General features: G+C 55.2%; 1 protein-coding gene across 3 annotated transcripts in view; it reads right to left on the reverse strand.

Moving 5' to 3' along the window:
* Positions 1 to 10,832: 10,832 nt before the first annotated feature.
* zgc:113223 (uncharacterized protein LOC541424 homolog) overlaps positions 10,833 to 18,507 on the reverse strand; it is a 107,686-nt gene continuing 100,011 nt past the window's right edge. For all 3 annotated transcript variants that reach the window (XM_038781234.1, XM_038781232.1, XM_038781233.1), the window contains one exon: positions 10,833 to 11,680. In XM_038781234.1, coding sequence (XP_038637162.1) covers positions 11,594 to 11,680 — 87 coding nt within the window. In that variant the 3' untranslated portion in view covers positions 10,833 to 11,593. The remainder of the gene's footprint in view (positions 11,681 to 18,507) is intronic.

Consider the following 18,507-nt stretch of genomic DNA (forward strand, 5'->3'; position numbering starts at 1 on the left):
GAGACTGGTCCCGGTGAGCTGCACGTGGGGGAGGAGTGGGGATCGCTCAGAAACTGCCTGAAAGTCGGAGCACGGAGAGGATCACACAAAAACAAAATAATATTATTTTTTATTATTCAACCTTTCTTGTTCCTCTCCTGAAAATTAAAAAAAAACTTTAAAAAACTTTCAAATGGGGGGAAAAAAATCATTTTTATATATATTTTTTAAAAATCACCTTTAAAAGGAGAAAAAACCCTTGGAGGTTTTTTTTTCTTTGGCGGGAACAAAAAAAAGAATTTCTTTTTCGCACCAAAACCTAGGGGGGAGAAAAGAGAAAGGCAATAATAGAAATATGCCTGCAAACAATAAGAACATAAGAACTAGGAGCAGGAGTCGGCCATCTGGCCCCTCGAGCCTGCTCCGCCATTCAATTAGATCATGGCTGATCTTTTGTGGACTCAGCTCCACTTTCCGGCCCGAACACCATAATCCTTAATCCCTTTATTCTTCAAAAAACTATCTATCTTTACCTTAAAAACATGTAATGAAGGAGCCTCAACTGCTTCACTGGGCAAGGAATTCCATAGATCCACAACACTTTGGGTGAAGAAGTTCCTCCTAAACTCAGTCCTAAATCTACTTCCCCTTATTTTGAGGCTATGCCCCCTAGTTCTGCTTTCACCCGCCAGTGGAAACAACCTGCCCGCATGTATCCTATCTATTCCCATCATAATTTTATATGTTTCTATAAGATCCCCCTTCATCCTTCTAAATTCTAACGAGTACAGTCCCAGTCTACTCAACCTCTCCTCATAATCCAACCCTTTCAGCTCTGGGATTAACCTAGTGAATCTCCTCTGCACACCCTCCAGTGCCAGTACGTCCTTTCTCAAGTAAGGAGACCAAAACTGAACACAATACTCCAGGTGTGGCCTCACTAACACCTTATACAATTGCAACATAACCTCCCTAGTCTTAAACTCCATCCCTCTAGCAATGAAGGACAAAATTCCATTTGCCTTCTTAATCACCTGTTGCACTTGTAAACCAACCTTCTGTGACTCATGCACTAGCACACCCAAGTCTCTCTGAACAGCGGCATGCTTTAATATTTTATCGTTTAAATAATAATCCCGTTTGCTGTTATTCCTACCAAAATGGATAACCTCACATTTGTCAACATTGTATTCCATCTGCCAGACCCGAGCCCATTCACTTAACCTATCCAAATCCCTCTGCAGACGTCCAGTATCCTCTGCACTTTTCGCTTTACCACTCATCTTAGTGTCAGGGGGAAGGTGAGATGTAAGAAGGAGCAGCAGCCAAGGTGAAGGAAAAAAGCAGGAGCTGCAGCCGCACAGGCAGCCGACCCCACGGGGCGAGGCGGAGGTTCAGGAGAACCAGGAAGCGGTAAAGCTGGCGAGCCGAGCAGCGGAGCAGGAACAGGACGCGGCGACCCCCCCCCCCCCACCCCCCGGCACAGGGGGAGGAATGGAGCAGCGTGCTGAAAACGGAAATAAACGCCATAAAGGAGGAGATATAAATGGAGATAAACGCCATGAGGGAGGCATTGAAGACCGAGCTCCACACAATGATGAAGGAAATGCTGGCGGGGACAACGGACGAAATGCAGCGAACCATCGATGGCCTGGAAAGGAAGGTGGAGGCGCAGGAGAAAACGATTCAGGAGTTGGAGAGGGCCGCCTCGGACCAGAGCGACAGGATGGTTACTGAGAAAACCGAGGTGAAAATGCTGGTAACGACCCAGGGGAGCCTAAGTGGGAAAGTGGAGGACCAGGAAAATAGGTCCAGACGGCAGAATGTTAAAATAGTGGGTCTGCCAGAAGGGATGGAGGGCAGAGACCCAACAGGCTACGTCACCCAAATGCTGGGCAGGCTGGTGGGAAGGGAGAAATTTCCAAACCCCCCAGAATTCGACAGGGTGCATAGGCCGCTCCGACTCAGGCCCAAAGCCGGGGAGGAGCCCAGAGCAATTATCGTGAAGCTACACAGGTTCCACGACAGGGAAAAGATCCTAAATTGGCCCAGCAGACGAAATAGAGCAGGTGGGCAGGGAAGACTATAAGGGTATAAGGACATTGGGGTGAACCTGGGCAAAAGAAGGGCTGAATTCAACAGGGCCAAATCAGCATTCTACAAAAGTAATGCTACTGATGGGATGCTATTCCTGGCCAAACTCTGGGTAACATTCGAGGGGAAGGAGCTGTTTTTTAACCCCAGCGGCAGCTGAGGAGTTCGTTAGAGCGAACAAACTGGGGGAGGAACAGCCGCAACAGCCATCATGAAAGCGACGGGGATGAAAAAGAAAGGAAGAATCGGAACAAAGAGTGGAGGGCAGACCGCAAACAGAGACAATACGATCACAAACTGTACATACGTGTTTGGTGTACTGCACGGGACTGTGTTGACTCGTTCCCGGGCTCGTTCCATCTCTCAGTGCAATGGGGGAGAGCGCAGCAAGGGGAATGAGGGTGAGAAAGGAGAACAGGAGGGCGAGACAAGGGCTAGCAAAAGGAAGGTAAAACGGGCCTCACGGTAGCATGGTGGTTAGCATCAATGCTTCACAGCTCCAGGGTCCCAGGTTCGATTCCCGGCTGGGTCACTGTCTGTGTGGAGTCTGCACGTCCTCCCTGTGTGTGCGTGGGTTTCCTCCGGGTGCTCCGGTTTCCTCCCACAGTCCAAAGATGTGCGGGTTAGGTGGATTGGACATGCTAAATTGCCCGTAGTGTAAGGTTAATGGGGGGATTGTTGGGTTACGGGTATACGGGTTACGTGGGTTTAAAGTAGGGTGATCATTGTTCGGCACAACATTGAGGGCCGAAGGGCCTGTTCTGTGCTGTACTGTTCTATGTTCTAAAACAGGACCAGAGCAGGGCAAGTACTGGGAGGGGGGCCACCGTGCTAGCGAGGAGGGCCAACACAGGAGGGCGGGAAGAAAGGAGGGCCACGGTGCGCTTCTCAGGGGAGAGGGAGCGCCTGGCACAAAGAGAGGGGGGGGAATCAAGGTAGAAGGGGGAAGAACACAGGGGGGTAAAGAGGGACAGGTATTAAGGGGGGGAGAGGAGTCGGGGGGAGAGCGCAGAACAAGAGAGAAGCAAAGAGAAGGGTGAGATAGATAAGCAGCAGGAACACAGGCCTCGCCGGGCATGGAACAGGGCGAGGAACCAAGATGGCACCACAAACAGCCACTCGGGAGGGCTTCAGGGCGAAGGGAGACCCTGGAGTGCAGGGGCGCAGCCACATGGCGTACACATAGCTGGCGGCCCTGGACAAAAGGAAACCCCGGAGCCCTGGGGTCCAACCTCATGGTGAGAGCGGTGACCGTGTCCATTTTGAATGGCCCCCTAACGAAGGGAAACCCCGGAGTGGAAGGGCGCGTCCACTAGGTAAGTCTGGGTGACCCCGCAGGATCGGTGCGTCGAAAACCCCCCCAGCAGGATTGTTACCTGGAACGTAAGGGGATCAACGGCCTGGTGAAAAGATCCAGAATCTTCACCCACCTAAGAAGCCTAAAAGTCGACATAATCTACGTACAAGAGATGCACCTGAGGGAGAAGGACCTACTGCTGGTAAGAAAGGGCTGGGTGGGACAGACATACGACACATGCTATGGGACGTGGGCTGGGGGGTAGCAATATTAATTAGCAAGAGGACGAGGTTTACGGAAACCAAGACAGTTACGGACCCAGGAGGACGGTACGTCATGGTCAGCGGTGTCCTGGAAGGGGCACCGGTCATACTGGTAAATGTGTACGCTCCCAACTGGGACGACACAGAATTCATAAAGAAGACCATGGCAGAAATCCCCGACCTTGACGCACACCGACTGATCATTGGGGGGGGGGGGGGGGGGGGGGGGGGGGGGGGAGAGCGACTTCAACTGTGTACAGGACCCACTGACTGACTGATCAAACCCCAGAGCAGGGAAAAATACTGGCATTTCTAAGGAACTAGGTGCATTTATGGAGCAGATGGGGGTGGTGAACCAATGGAGGTTCCTGCACCCGGGAGAGAAGGAATTTTCATACTTCTCACAAGTACACAAGGTATACACCCATATTGACTTCTTTGCAGTGGGGAAATCGGTGCTTCCAGGGATCACGGGGACGGAGTACTCCGCGATCGCTATCTCCACACTATATAGATGTGAGGTTGGAGACAGGCCGGGCCCAGCGCCCCACATGGAGGCTGGACATGGACGTCCTGGCTGACAAGGCCTTCTGTCAGAAAACATTGCGGGCCACAAGCAACTACGTTAGTAACAAACAGAACGGGGAGGTCTCATCCTCCACGTTATGGGAGGCACTGAAGGCCGTGATTAGAGGAGAGATCATAGCCTCCAAGGCAACCAGAGATCGGGAAGAGAGGGTGGCCAGGCAACAACTGGTGGACTCCATCCTGGAAGTCGACAGAAAATACTCCGAGGCCCCAACCGTAAAACTGCTGGCGGAGAGAAAACAGCTGCAAATGGACTTTAACCTGCTCTCCACTAGGAAAGCAGTGTACCAACTCCACCAGACATGGGGGACCTTCTACGAACACTGAGGCAAGGCTGGCTGCCTATTGGCTCACCAGCTGAGAAAACAGACAGGCACAAGGTGTGGTGATATAACCACTGTAGTTATGTGTACTGCAGTAGGGGGATGTATGGCTGTACCTGTAATACAGGTTCCTCCGGTAAGCCCCTGCTGGCTAGCTCCGCCCACAGGGAGCTTGTGTATAAATATGCGTGTGCGCCACTCAGACCCTATTCTACAGCTGCCGCCAGAGGAATAGCATCACACAGCAATAAAGCCTCGATTGTACATGTCTCGAGTCTTTGTGTGCAATTGTTAGCGCCCCACAAGGGAAATAGCGCAGGTAAAGGATAGCAGAGGCAGACTGGTAACAGATCCAAAGGAGGTCAATCGGGCATTTGAGACCTTCCACCGGGGACTGTACACCTCCGAGCCCCCAACGGGGGTGCGGGGATGAAACAATTCCTAGGCGGACTGGAACTACCAGTTGTGGGGGAAGACAGATGGGGGGAGCTGGAAGCACCAATAGATCTGGGGGAAATCATGGAGAGCATCAGCTCCATGCAGGCGGGGAAGGCACCGGGACCCGACGGGTTCCCGGCGGACTTCTACAAAACATTTGCACCAGTCCTGGCCCCACACCTAAGGGACATGTTCGCGGACTCACTGGCAAGGGGCACCCTGCCCCCCCCCCCCCCCCCCCACGCTAGCGCAGGCCACAATCTCACTAATACTCAAAAAAGATAAAGACCTGATGGAATGTGGGTCATATAGACCCATTTCACTGCTGAACGTGGAACGCCTTTGACAGAGTCGAATGGAGCTACCCCCTCGAGGTACTGGAACGGTTTGGGCTTGGAGCGGGATTCACCGCCTGGGTGAGGCTCCTGTACAACACTCCCAAAACGAGTGTCTGAACTAACACCACCAGCTCTGAATACTTCCAGCTGCAGAGAGGAAGAAGACAGGGCTGCCCCCTGTCCCCACTCTTGTTCGTGCTAGCGATCAAACACCTGGCGATAGCCCTACGGGACGCGAAAAGCTGGAAGGGAATACGGAGAGGAGACAGAGAGCACAGAGTCTCACTCTATGCAGATGACCTGCTCCTCTATGTCTCGAAGCCACAGGAGGGACTGAAGGCAATACTGCAAATACTGAAAGAGTTTGGAACCTTCTCGGGCTACAAACTTAACCTGGGCAAAAGCGAGGCATTCCCAGTGAACCCAAAAGGGGGAGGGACAGAGCTGAAGGGGCTCCCGTTCAAAACAGCCCAGAACAGATTCCGTTACCTGGGGATCCAGATAGCCAGAGACTGGACACAGATCCACAAGTGGAACCTGATGTGTTGGGTAGGCTGGGTCGATGTGGACTGCACTTGATGCAGTGTAGCGAGAGACAGACTTCCAACACTTGATGAGATGCAACACGATTTTATTTAACATCTTAACTAATACTGTATACATGTTCAACTGTGGGTTGACACTATGCTGACTTGACTGGAAACCTGATGCTAGTCTGACCAGACTTACTGACTACCACATAGTGTTTGCACTGGCTATGCTCACAAACTCTGACTGTCTCAGAGGCTGTGTCCCGAGAGAGCGGGAAAACTGGTGCCCTCTGGCTTTATAGTGGTCGTGTCCTGTCTGGTGATTGGCTGCTCTGTTCTGTGTGCTTACTGGTCATCCTGTGTGTCAATCACTGCCTGTCTGCACTCCATTATATACATAGATGTATATTATGACAGGACCTGACCAGCCTGGTGGAGGAAGTAAGAAAAGACCTTCAACGGTGGGACTCACTCCCACTCTCTCTGGCGGGGAGAGTGCAGACGATCAAGATGAACGTACTGCCAAGGTTCCTCTTCCTGTTGAGATCCATTATGATCTTCATCCCCAAGGCCTTTTTCCAAAACGTAGACAGTCAATCATGGCGTTTGTGTGTGGGGGGGGGGGAGAACCCGAGAATTCCCAAACAGACACTGCAAAGAGGGAAAATCAGAGGGGACTTGGCTCTACCAAACCTACAATACTACCATTGGGCAGCAACGGCAGAAAGAGTGAGGGGATGGGTACAAGAACTCGACACAATTGGGTACAAATGGAGGAGGCATCCTGTAAAGGATCGACACTCTGGACCCTGGCCACAGCAGCACTCCCATCCTCCTCAACAAGGTACACAACGGGTCCAGTGGTAGCGGCCACACTGAAAACGTGGACCCAGTTGAGACAACACATCGGGATAACCAAAATGTCCCTTATGGCCCCCATCTGTGGCAATCACAGATTCCCCCCAGCCATGCTGGATACCACCTTCAAAAGATGGAGGTGAGACGGGGGCACACTTATGGTCGGAGACTTCTACATAGGGTGCAGACTGGCGACACTGGACGAACTGACAAGGAAGTGGAAACTAGCAAAAGGACAGGAAATGAGACACCTCCAAATAAAACACTTCCTCCGCAAAGAGACAGTGGGGTACCCCGGGACCCAGAAAGCACACTACTAGAGGACCTGATAGGCACAAGCAGCGAGAAGAGGTGGGGGGCTATGTGGGAAAATATACGAACGGCTACTGGACAGAGCCCGAACTCCACTGGACAGGACCAGACAAAAATGGGAGGACGAACTGGGGACAGAGGTAGGATGGGGACTCTGGAGCGAAGCACTGAACATGGTGAACTCCACCTCCTCCTGCACAAGGCTCGGCCTAATGCAGCTCAAAGTGGTGCACAGAGGGCACCTGACCAGAACCTGAATGAGCAGGTTCTTCCCAGAGCTGGAGGACAAATGTGAGCGGTGCCAGAGGGACCCGGCCAACCACACCTACATGTTTTGGGCTTGCCCCAAGCTTGCTGGGTTCTGGACAGCCTTCTCCGAGGCAATGTCCAAGGTTGTGGGGGTGAGGGTGAAGCCATGCCCAATAGTGGCAATCTTCAGGGTATCGGAGCAGCCAGAGTTACACATGGGGAAGGGGGCCAAAGCCCTGGCTTTCGCTTCCTTAATCGCACGCCGGAGAATCCTGCTCGGCTGGCAATCGGCAGCACCAATCAAAGCTGCAGACTGGCTCGCTGACCTTTGGGAATTTCTCCACCTGGAGAGGACTAAGTACGCCAACCGAGGGTCAGAGGAAGGCTTCCTGGATACTTGGGGGCGGTTCGTCGGCCTGTTCCAAAACCTGTTCGAGGCCAGCAACGAGGGGTAACCTAACATGGGGCAGCACGGTAGCATTGTGGGTAGCACAATCGCTTCACAGCTCCAGGGTCCCAGGTTCGATTCCGGCTTGGGTCACTGCCTGTGCGGAGTCTGCACATCCTCCCCGTGTGTGCGTGGGTTTCCTACGGGTGCTCCGGTTTCCTCCCACAGTCCAAAGATGTGCAAGTTAGATGGATTGGACATGCTAAATTGCCCTTAGTGTCCAAAATTGCCCTTAGTGTTGGGTGGGGTTACTGGGTTATGGGGATAGGGTGGAGTTGTTGACCTTGGGTAGGGTGCTCTTTCCAAGAGCTGGTGTAGACTCGATGGGCCGAATGGCCTCCTTCTGCACTGTAAATTCTATGAATAAGAATAAAAAAACAAAAAAAACACCCAAGATAGATGAGGTACCAAAAGACTGCGCAACCCGGGGCGGGGGGGAGGAGAGGCGGAAGGAAGGGGGGGGGTTGGGGGAACCACGAGAGATGATTCCATTCTGTCCGGAAAATAAAAGAAAAGCACTGCCAAAATTTGGGGGGGGGGGGGGGAAGGCGGGGTGGGGGGGGGCAGGGGGGGGGGGGGGACAACGGGGAAGAGGGAGGAACCATAGACCGACCCAGAGGGAAATGAAATGCACGTAGGGTCAGTTAAACGAAGGACAAATTAAACCTCTCTGTATAATAAAGGAAATTAGCGTCGGCGAGAAAAATGTGATGTGTATATGTACAACTGTTTATAAATATGGGAAATGCCAATAAAAAGATTTTTTTTTAAATGGTCAGCACAGGCTTGGAGGGCCGAAGGGCCTGTTCCTGTGCTGTATTTTCTTTGTTCAGGTGAAGGCCATGATATCAGCCTTCCTCCTCTCAATGACCTCTGGCTTTTCTGAAACCCCAACTATTGCCACCAAAGGGTCCGGGTCCACCACCTCCTCCACCATCTTGGCTAAGACCGTGAACCCTCCCGCCCAGAATCTTCATAATGTTTCACAACCCCAAAACATGTGCGTGTGATTCGCTGGTTGTGTGATTGCCGCCCACACCTCTCACATTCATCTGCTACCCCCTGAAAGAACCCACTCGTTCTCGCCCGAGTCATATGCACCCTGTGCACCATCTTAAACTGTATCAGGCTCATCCTTGCACAAGAGGAGGTCCCATTTACCCTACGCAGTGTCTCACTCCAGGCTCCTCAATTGACCTCCCCTCCCAACTCCCCTTCCCATTTCTCTGATCTTCACCGCCCACTTGCCTCCCTGCTCCCCCAGCCACTTGTATATATCTAACTTGAAAATATAACGCCGTTCCTTCACTGTTGTTGGTGCAAAATTCTGGAAATCCCTCTCCACCAGCACAGTGGGTGTACCTACACCTCAAGGACTGCGGCGATTCAAGAAGGAAATTCACTACCACCTTCTGGAGGGCAACTCGTGATGGGCAATAAATGCTGTCAAGGGCTGGCAGTTGTTCGTCAATACATATTGATTATTAAATATTGTCCTGTCCCCCTCCCCAGCACCCGAACTGGAGGTGATTGTCTCAATGGACGCCGAAAAAGGATTTGATGGGATCTAATATCGAATTGAGATTCTTGGGAGGTTTTGTTTTGGGCCGAGGTTTTGGATTTGTTTGTTGTATAAGGGTCGCTTCAGGTGCAACAGGTGATTAAGAAGGCAAATTGAATTTTGTCCTTCATTGCTGGAGGGATGGAGTTTAAGTCTAGAGATGTTATGTTGCAATTGTATAAGGTGTTAGTGAGGCCACACCTGGAGTATTGTGTTCAGTTTTGGTCTCCTTACTTGAGAAAGGACGTACTGGCGCTGGAGAGTGTGCAGAGGAGATTCACGAGGTTAATCCCAGAGCTGAAGGGGTTGGATTATGAGGCGAGGTTGAGTAGACTGGGACTGTACTCGTTGGAATTTAGAAGGATGAGGGGGGATCTTATAGAAACATTTAAAATTATGAAGGGAATAGATAGGATAGATGCGGGCAGGTTGTTTCCACTGGCGGGTGAAAGCAGAACTAGGGGACATAGCCTCAAAATAAGGGGAAGTAGATTTAGGACTGAGTTTAGGAAGAACTTCTTCACCCAAAGGGTTGTGAATCTATGGAATTCCTTGCCCAGTGAAGCAGTTGAGGCTCCTTCATTACATGTTTTTAAGGTAAAGATAGATAGTTTTTTAAAGAATAAAGGGATTAAGGGTTATGGTGTTCGGGCTGGAAAGTGGAGCTGAGTCCACAAAAGATCAGCCATGATCTCATTGAATGGCGGAGCAGGCTCGAGGGGCCAGATGGCCTACTCCTGCTCCTAGTTCTTATGTTCCTAGTGTTCACACAAACAACATGAGATCGTGTTACTCTCAGTTGAACAGAGGTATGAGGCAAGGTTGTCCATTGTCCACACTTAATTTCACCTTGGCAACCAAACCATTACCATAGCAATAAGGTCTTCCATGGAGTGGAGGGGACTAAAGCAGGGAGGGAGGGAACATAGCGTGTCTTTGCATGCAGATGATCTGCTTAGAGTCATAGATGTTTGCAGCATGGAAACAGGCCTTTCGGCCCAGCTTGTCCATGCCGCCCAGTTTCTATCACTAAGCTAGTCCCACTTGCCTGCATTTGGCCCATGTTCCTCTATATCCGCCCTGCCCGTGTAACTGTCTAACTGTTATATAAAGGAAAAAATTGTACCCGCCTCCACCACTGCCTCTGGCAGCCCATTCCAGATACTCACCACCCTCTGTGTGAAGACATTTCCCCTCTGGTCTCATTTGTATCTCTCCCCTCTCACCTTAAACCTATGCCCTCTAGTTCTAGACTCCTCTACCTTTTCCTTTGATTCCAGCTGTGTGGCAATTGTTTCCAAGGCAGCGTCACTGGATAAGTGTGCCCCTCTCTGTCTATTGCACCATGCCACTACAGTTTGAGTATGGAGTATGCTTTCAGTTCAGGAGTGCAAATTCTCTTTAAGAGCGACAGCCTGTCTTTAAGAAGAGCAAACTGGCTGACCCCATGTGGTTCCTATGTAACATTGTGAGGCCCACTTACAGAGCATAGAAAGGACCAGCAACACAAAGAAGAAGAGGGAGAAACATAATCCCTCCTGGCCACACACTATAATCTTGCCAATGAGCTGGGTACACCAAATTTATTTAATTCACAATCAGTAAGAATCACAAATCATATAGTTAAACATTGGCACATATGAATTTTTAATATTTGAATAAGATGATTAGCCTCTGCAGATAAAAATGAATTGAGAATTCCCTTGCGATGGGTCACTCCATATAGCATTGGGTCAAACAGATCAAATGTTCCTAAGCTGATCTGCTAATTACAATTGGGACAGGACTAGAGCTTGCTCAGTGCCCTAAGCTACTGAGAGGAAAAGTCAGTCAGGGTTCCTGCTCTTGATCTTATTCTGTGAATTTATTGGGGTGTGAACATTGATCTGTATGTGCCTGCAGATTGACAACAATATGGTGCTGACTTACAGCTGCCCTCTGAAATAGCCCAGAGAGTAAAATTGGTCAGAGCTTTGTTGACCTACACTCTCAGTGGTAAAAGAGACTTTTGGACATTGCTGTAGTGAGGGAAGGAAGGCCATTTGGAGGGCAGCTTCATCCAAGGAACCAAGCTCAAGCAAGAGGCAATGACGATGAGCAAAGAAAAACAATTTCCCTATGCTTCCTGCTGCTGCCGGTGTGGTGGGGAAGGGAGATTCGATTTCCAGTCCAGTGGAGTCACTGTTCAGTGAGGAATGGCGAGGGTTCAATGCAGTCAGGAGTGCAGTGGATTTAAGTAGAGAATAGTTGTTGCTCCTCCCCCAGACGGTGCCAATGATGAATTAAGAAGGATGGGTTGTCTCTGCGAATACAGGTTAGGATGCCGCACTTCTTCGAATGATTCGTTTTTTAATGAATTGGATTTGCTTCAGTAATATAACTGACAGTGAGATCATCATAATCTGAAAATGAGGAAAAAGGCAAGAGGATAAGAAAGCAAAACAAAATTGTGATGTAGTCCTCTCTTGTTAAGAGTACAGTTAGATACCCTCTGTGAGTGTTGACAGGCTGCTTGACCAGCTTTCAAAACTCAGGCCAGTGTACAAACATGTGGAAAATGATGGACAGGAAAAGACGCTCTGGTCCACCCAGCTGTGTCCCACAAACCCGCATTGTACACAACACACCCTGCCCCGTCCATCAATGCCCTCCCAGCCCCATCCACCAATCCCCACCCTGCCCCACTCCATCCACCAATCCCCACCCTGCCCCGTCAATCAATGCCCTCCCAGCCCCATCCACCAATCCCCACCCTGCCCCACTCCATCCACCAATCCCCACCCTGCCCCATCCACCAATCCCCACCCTGCCCCACTCCATCCACCAATCCCCACCCTGCCCCGTCAATCAATGCCCTCCCAGCCCGATCCATCCACCAATCCCCACCCTGCCCCATCCACCAATCCCCACCCTGCCCCATCCGCCAATCCCCACCCAGCCCCATCCACCAATCCCCACCCTGCCCCATCTACCAATCCCCACCCTGCCCCATCCACCAATCCCCACCCTGCCCCATCCACCAATCCCCACCCTGCCCCATCCACCAATCCCCACCCTGCCCCACTCCATCAATGCCCTCCCAGCCCGATCCATCCACCAATCCCCACCCTGCCCTGTCCACCAATCCCCACCCTGCCCCACTCCATCCAGCAATCCCCACCATGCCCCACTCCATGCACCAATCCCCACCCTGCGCCACTCCATCCACCAATCCCCACCCTGCCCAATCCATCCACCAATCCCCACCCTGCCCCATCCGCCAATCCCCACCCTGCCTCATCCACCAATCCCCACCCTGCCCCATCCACCAATCCCCACCCTGCCCCATCCACCAATCTCCACCCAGCCCCATCCACCAATCCCCACCCTGCCCCATCCACCAATCCCCACCCTGCCCCATCCACCAATCTCCACCCTGCCCCATCCACCAATCCCCACCCTGCCCCATCCACCAATCCCCACCCTGCCCCATCCACCAATCCCCACCCTGCCTCATCCACCAATCTCCACCCAGCCCCATCCACCAATCCCCACCCAGCCCCATCCACCAATCCCCACCCTGCCCCACTCCATCAATGCCCTCCCAGCCCGATCCATTCACCAATCACCACCCAGCCCCATCCACCAATCCCCACCCTGCTCCACTGCATCCACCAATCCCCACCCTGCTCCACTGCATCCACCAATCCCCAACCTGCCCCACTCCATCCACCAATCCCCACCCTGCCCTGTCCACCATTCCCCACCCTGCCCCACTCCATCCACCAATCCCCACCCTGCCCCATCCACAATCCCCACCCTGCCCCATCCACCAATCCCCACCCAGCCCCATCCACCAATCCCCACTCTGTCCCGCTCCATCCACTAATCCCCACCCTGCCCCTCTCCATCCACCAATCCCCACTCTGTCCCGCTCCATCCACCAATCCCCACCCAGCCCCATCCACCAATCCCCACGCTGCCCCACTCCATCCACTAATCCCCACCCTGCCCCTCTCCATCCACCAATCCCCACCCTGCCCCTCTCTATCCACCAATCCCCACTCTGTCCCGCTCCATCCACCATTCCCCACTCTGTCCCGCTCCATCCACCATTCCCCACTCTGTCCCGCTCCAGCCACCAATCCCCACTCTGCCCCTCTCCATCCACCAATCCCCACCCTGCCCCACTCCATCCACCAATCCCCACCCTGCCCCACTCCATCCACCAATCCCCACCCTGCCCCACTCCATCCACCAATCCCCACCCTGCCCCTCTCCATCCACCAATCCCCACCCTGCCCCATCCACCAATCCCCACCCTGCCCCATCCACCAATCCCCACCCTGCCCCATCCACCAATCCCCACCCTGCCCCATCCACCAATCCCCACCCTGCCCCATCCACCAATCCCCACCCTGCCCCACTCCATCAATGCCCTCCCAGCCCGATCCATCCACCAATCCCCACCCTGCCCTGTCCACCAATCCCCACCCTGCCCCACTCCATCCAGCAATCCCCACCATGCCCCACTCCATGCACCAATCCCCACCCTGCCCCATCCACCAATCCCCACCCTGCCCCATCCGCCAATCCCCACCCTGCCTCATCCACCAATCCCCACCCTGCCCCATCCACCAATCTCCACCCAGCCCCATCCACCAATCCCCACCCTGCCCCATCCACCAATCCCCACCCTGCCCCATCCACCAATCTCCACCCTGCCCCATCCACCAATCCCCACCCTGCCCCATCCACCAATCCCCACCCTGCCCCATCCACCAATCCCCACCCTGCCCCATCCGCCAATCCCCACCCTGCCTCATCCACCAATCTCCACCCAGCCCCATCCACCAATCCCCACCCAGCCCCATCCACCAATCCCCACCCTGCCCCACTCCATCAATGCCCTCCCAGCCCGATCCATTCACCAATCCCCACCCAGCCCCATCCACCAATCCCCACCCTGCTCCACTGCATCCACCAATCCCCACCCTGCTCCACTGCATCCACCAATCCCCAACCTGCCCCACTCCATCCACCAATCCCCACCCTGCCCTGTCCACCATTCCCCACCCTGCCCCACTCCATCCACCAATCCCCACCCTGCCCCATCCACAATCCCCACCCTGCCCCATCCACCAATCCCCACCCAGCCCCATCCACCAATCCCCACTCTGTCCCGCTCCATCCACTAATCCCCACCCTGCCCCTCTCCATCCACCAATCCCCACTCTGTCCCGCTCCATCCACCAATCCCCACCCAGCCCCATCCACCAATCCCCACGCTGCCCCACTCCATCCACTAATCCCCACCCTGCCCCTCTCCATCCACCAATCCCCACCCTGCCCCTCTCTATCCACCAATCCCCACTCTGTCCCGCTCCATCCACCATTCCCCACTCTGTCCCGCTCCAGCCACCAATCCCCACTCTGCCCCTCTCCATCCACCAATCCCCACCCTGCCCCACTCCATCCACCAATCCCCACCCTGCCCCACTCTATCCACCAATCCCCACCCTGCCCCACTCCATCCACCAATCCCCACCCTGCCTCACTCCATCCACCAATCCCCACCCTGCCTCACTCCATCCACCAATCCCCACCCTGCCCCACTCCATCCACCAATCCCCACCCTGCCCCACTCCATCCACCAATCCCCACCCTGCCCCACTCCATCCACCAATCCCCACACTGCCCCACTCCATCCACTAATCCCCACCCTGCCCCACTGCATCCACCAATCCCCACCCTGCCCCTCTCCATCCACCAATCCCCACCCTGCCCCATCCACCAATCTCCACCCAGCCCCATCCACCAATCCCCACCCTGCCCCATCCACCAATCCCCACCCTGCCCCATCCACCAATCCCCACCCTGCCCCATCCACCAATCCCCACCCTGCCCCATCCACCAATCCCCACCCTGCCCCATCCACCAATCCCCACCGTGCCCCATCCGCCAATCCCCACCCTGCCTCATCCACCAATCTCCACCCAGCCCCATCCACCAATCCCCACCCAGCCCCATCCACCAATCCCCACCCTGCCCCACTCCATCAATGCCCTCCCAGCCCGATCCATTCACCAATCCCCACCCAGCCCCATCCACCAATCCCCACCCTGCTCCACTGCATCCACCAATCCCCACCCTGCTCCACTGCATCCACCAATCCCCAACCTGCCCCACTCCATCCACCAATCCCCACCCTGCCCTGTCCACCATTCCCCACCCTGCCCCACTCCATCCACCAATCCCCACCCTGCTCCACTGCATCCACCAATCCCCAACCTGCCCCACTCCATCCACCAATCCCCACCCTGCCCTGTCCACCAATCCCCACCCTGCCCTATCCACAATCCCCACCCTGCCCCATCCACCAATCCCCACCCAGCCCCATCCACCAATCCCCACTCTGTCCCGCTCCATCCACTAATCCCCACCCTGCCCCTCTCCATCCACCAATCCCCACTCTGTCCCGCTCCATCCACCAATCCCCACCCAGCCCCATCCACCAATCCCCACGCTGCCCCACTCCATCCACTAATCCCCACCCTGCCCCTCTCCATCCACCAATCCCCACCCTGCCCCTCTCTATCCACCAATCCCCACTCTGTCCCGCTCCATCCACCATTCCCCACTCTGTCCCGCTCCAGCCACCAATCCCCACTCTGCCCCTCTCCATCCACCAATCCCCACCCTGCCCCACTCCATCCACCAATCCCCACCCTGCCCCACTCCATCCACCAATCCCCACCCTGCCCCACTCCATCCACCAATCCCCACCCTGCCTCACTCCATCCACCAATCCCCACCCTGCCTCACTCCATCCACCAATCCCCACCCTGCCCCACTCCATCCACCAATCCCCACCCTGCCCCACTCCATCCACCAATCCCCACCCTGCCCCACTCCATCCACCAATCCCCACCCTGCCCCATCCACAATCCCCACCCTGCCCCATCCACCAATCCCCACCCAGCCCCATCCACCAATCCCCACTCTGTCCCGCTCCATCCACTAATCCCCACCCTGCCCCTCTCCATCCACCAATCCCCACTCTGTCCCGCTCCATCCACCAATCCCCACCCAGCCCCATCCACCAATCCCCACGCTGCCCCACTCCATCCACTAATCCCCACCCTGCCCCTCTCCATCCACCAATCCCCACCCTGCCCCTCTCTATCCACCAATCCCCACTCTGTCCCGCTCCATCCACCATTCCCCACTCTGTCCCGCTCCAGCCACCAATCCCCACTCTGCCCCTCTCCATCCACCAATCCCCACCCTGCCCCACTCCATCCACCAATCCCCACCCTGCCCCACTCCATCCACCAATCCCCACCCTGCCCCACTCCATCCACCAATCCCCACCCTGCCTCACTCCATCCACCAATCCCCACCCTGCCTCACTCCATCCACCAATCCCCACCCTGCCCCACTCCATCCACCAATCCCCACCCTGCCCCACTCCATCCACCAATCCCCACCCTGCCCCACTCCATCCACCAATCCCCACACTGCCCCACTCCATCCACTAATCCCCACCCTGCCCCACTGCATCCACCAATCCCCACCCTGCCCCTCTCCATCCACCAATCCCCACCCTGCCCCATCCACCAATCTCCACCCAGCCCCATCCACCAATCCCCACCCTGCCCCATCCACCAATCCCCACCCTGCCCCATCCACCAATCCCCACCCTGCCCCATCCACCAATCCCCACCCTGCCCCATCCACCAATCCCCACCCTGCCCCATCCACCAATCCCCACCCTGCCCCATCCGCCAATCCCCACCCTGCCTCATCCACCAATCTCCACCCAGCCCCATCCACCAATCCCCACCCAGCCCCATCCACCAATCCCCACCCTGCCCCACTCCATCAATGCCCTCCCAGCCCGATCCATTCACCAATCCCCACCCAGCCCCATCCACCAATCCCCACCCTGCTCCACTGCATCCACCAATCCCCACCCTGCTCCACTGCATCCACCAATCCCCAACCTGCCCCACTCCATCCACCAATCCCCACCCTGCCCTGTCCACCATTCCCCACCCTGCCCCACTCCATCCACCAATCCCCACCCTGCCCCATCCACAATCCCCACCCTGCCCCATCCACCAATCCCCACCCAGCCCCATCCACCAATCCCCACTCTGTCCCGCTCCATCCACTAATCCCCACCCTGCCCCTCTCCATCCACCAATCCCCACTCTGTCCCGCTCCATCCACCAATCCCCACCCAGCCCCATCCACCAATCCCCACACTGCCCCACTCCATCCACTAATCCCCACCCTGCCTCTCTCCATCCACCAATCCCCACCCTGCCCCTCTCTATCCACCAATCCCCACTCTGTCCCGCTCCATCCACCATTCCCCACTCTGTCCCGCTCCAGCCACCAATCCCCACTCTGCCCCTCTCCATCCACCAATCCCCATCCTGCCCCACTCCATCCACCAATCCCCACCCTGCCCCACTCCATCCACCAATCCCCACCCTGCCCCACTCCATCCACCAATCCCCACCCTGCCTCACTCCATCCACCAATCCCCACCCTGCCTCACTCCATCCACCAATCCCCACCCTGCCCCACTCCATCCACCAATCCCCACCCTGCCCCACTCCATCCACCAATCCCCACCCTGCCCCACTCCATCCACCAATCCCCACAATGCCCCACTCCATCCACTAATCCCCACCCTGCCCCACTGCATCCACCAATCCCCACCCTGCCCCTCTCCATCCACTAATCCCCACCCTGCCTCACTCCATCCACCAATCCCCACCCTGCCTCACTCCATCCACCAATTCACACCCTGCCCCTCTCCATCCACTAATCCCCACCCTGCCCCACTCCATCCACCAATCCCCACACTGCCCCACTCCATCCACCAATCCCCACACTGCCCCTCTCCATCCACCAATCCCCACCCTGCCCCTCTCCATCCACTAATCCCCACCCTGCCTCACTCCATCCACCAATCCCCACCCTGCCTCACTCCATCCACCAATCCCCACCCTGCCCCTCTCCATCCACTAATCCCATGCCGCCCAGCCCCAGCTGAAAGACTCATGTCTAAACCTGCCCTTACACTGGGGCCACACACTCATCCAGAAGCATTTGGTTAACAGGGATCAACCTCCCATCAAAAGATACTGAGGTCAATTATGTTTCTTGTGTGGTAACAACAAATAATAATTGCAATATTCAGTCGCATTTGCAACTCCTCAGATGCCGAAGCAGT

This window comes from Scyliorhinus canicula, chromosome 20 (genome assembly GCF_902713615.1).
Source record: "Scyliorhinus canicula chromosome 20, sScyCan1.1, whole genome shotgun sequence".
Lineage (NCBI taxonomy): Eukaryota > Metazoa > Chordata > Chondrichthyes > Carcharhiniformes > Scyliorhinidae > Scyliorhinus > Scyliorhinus canicula.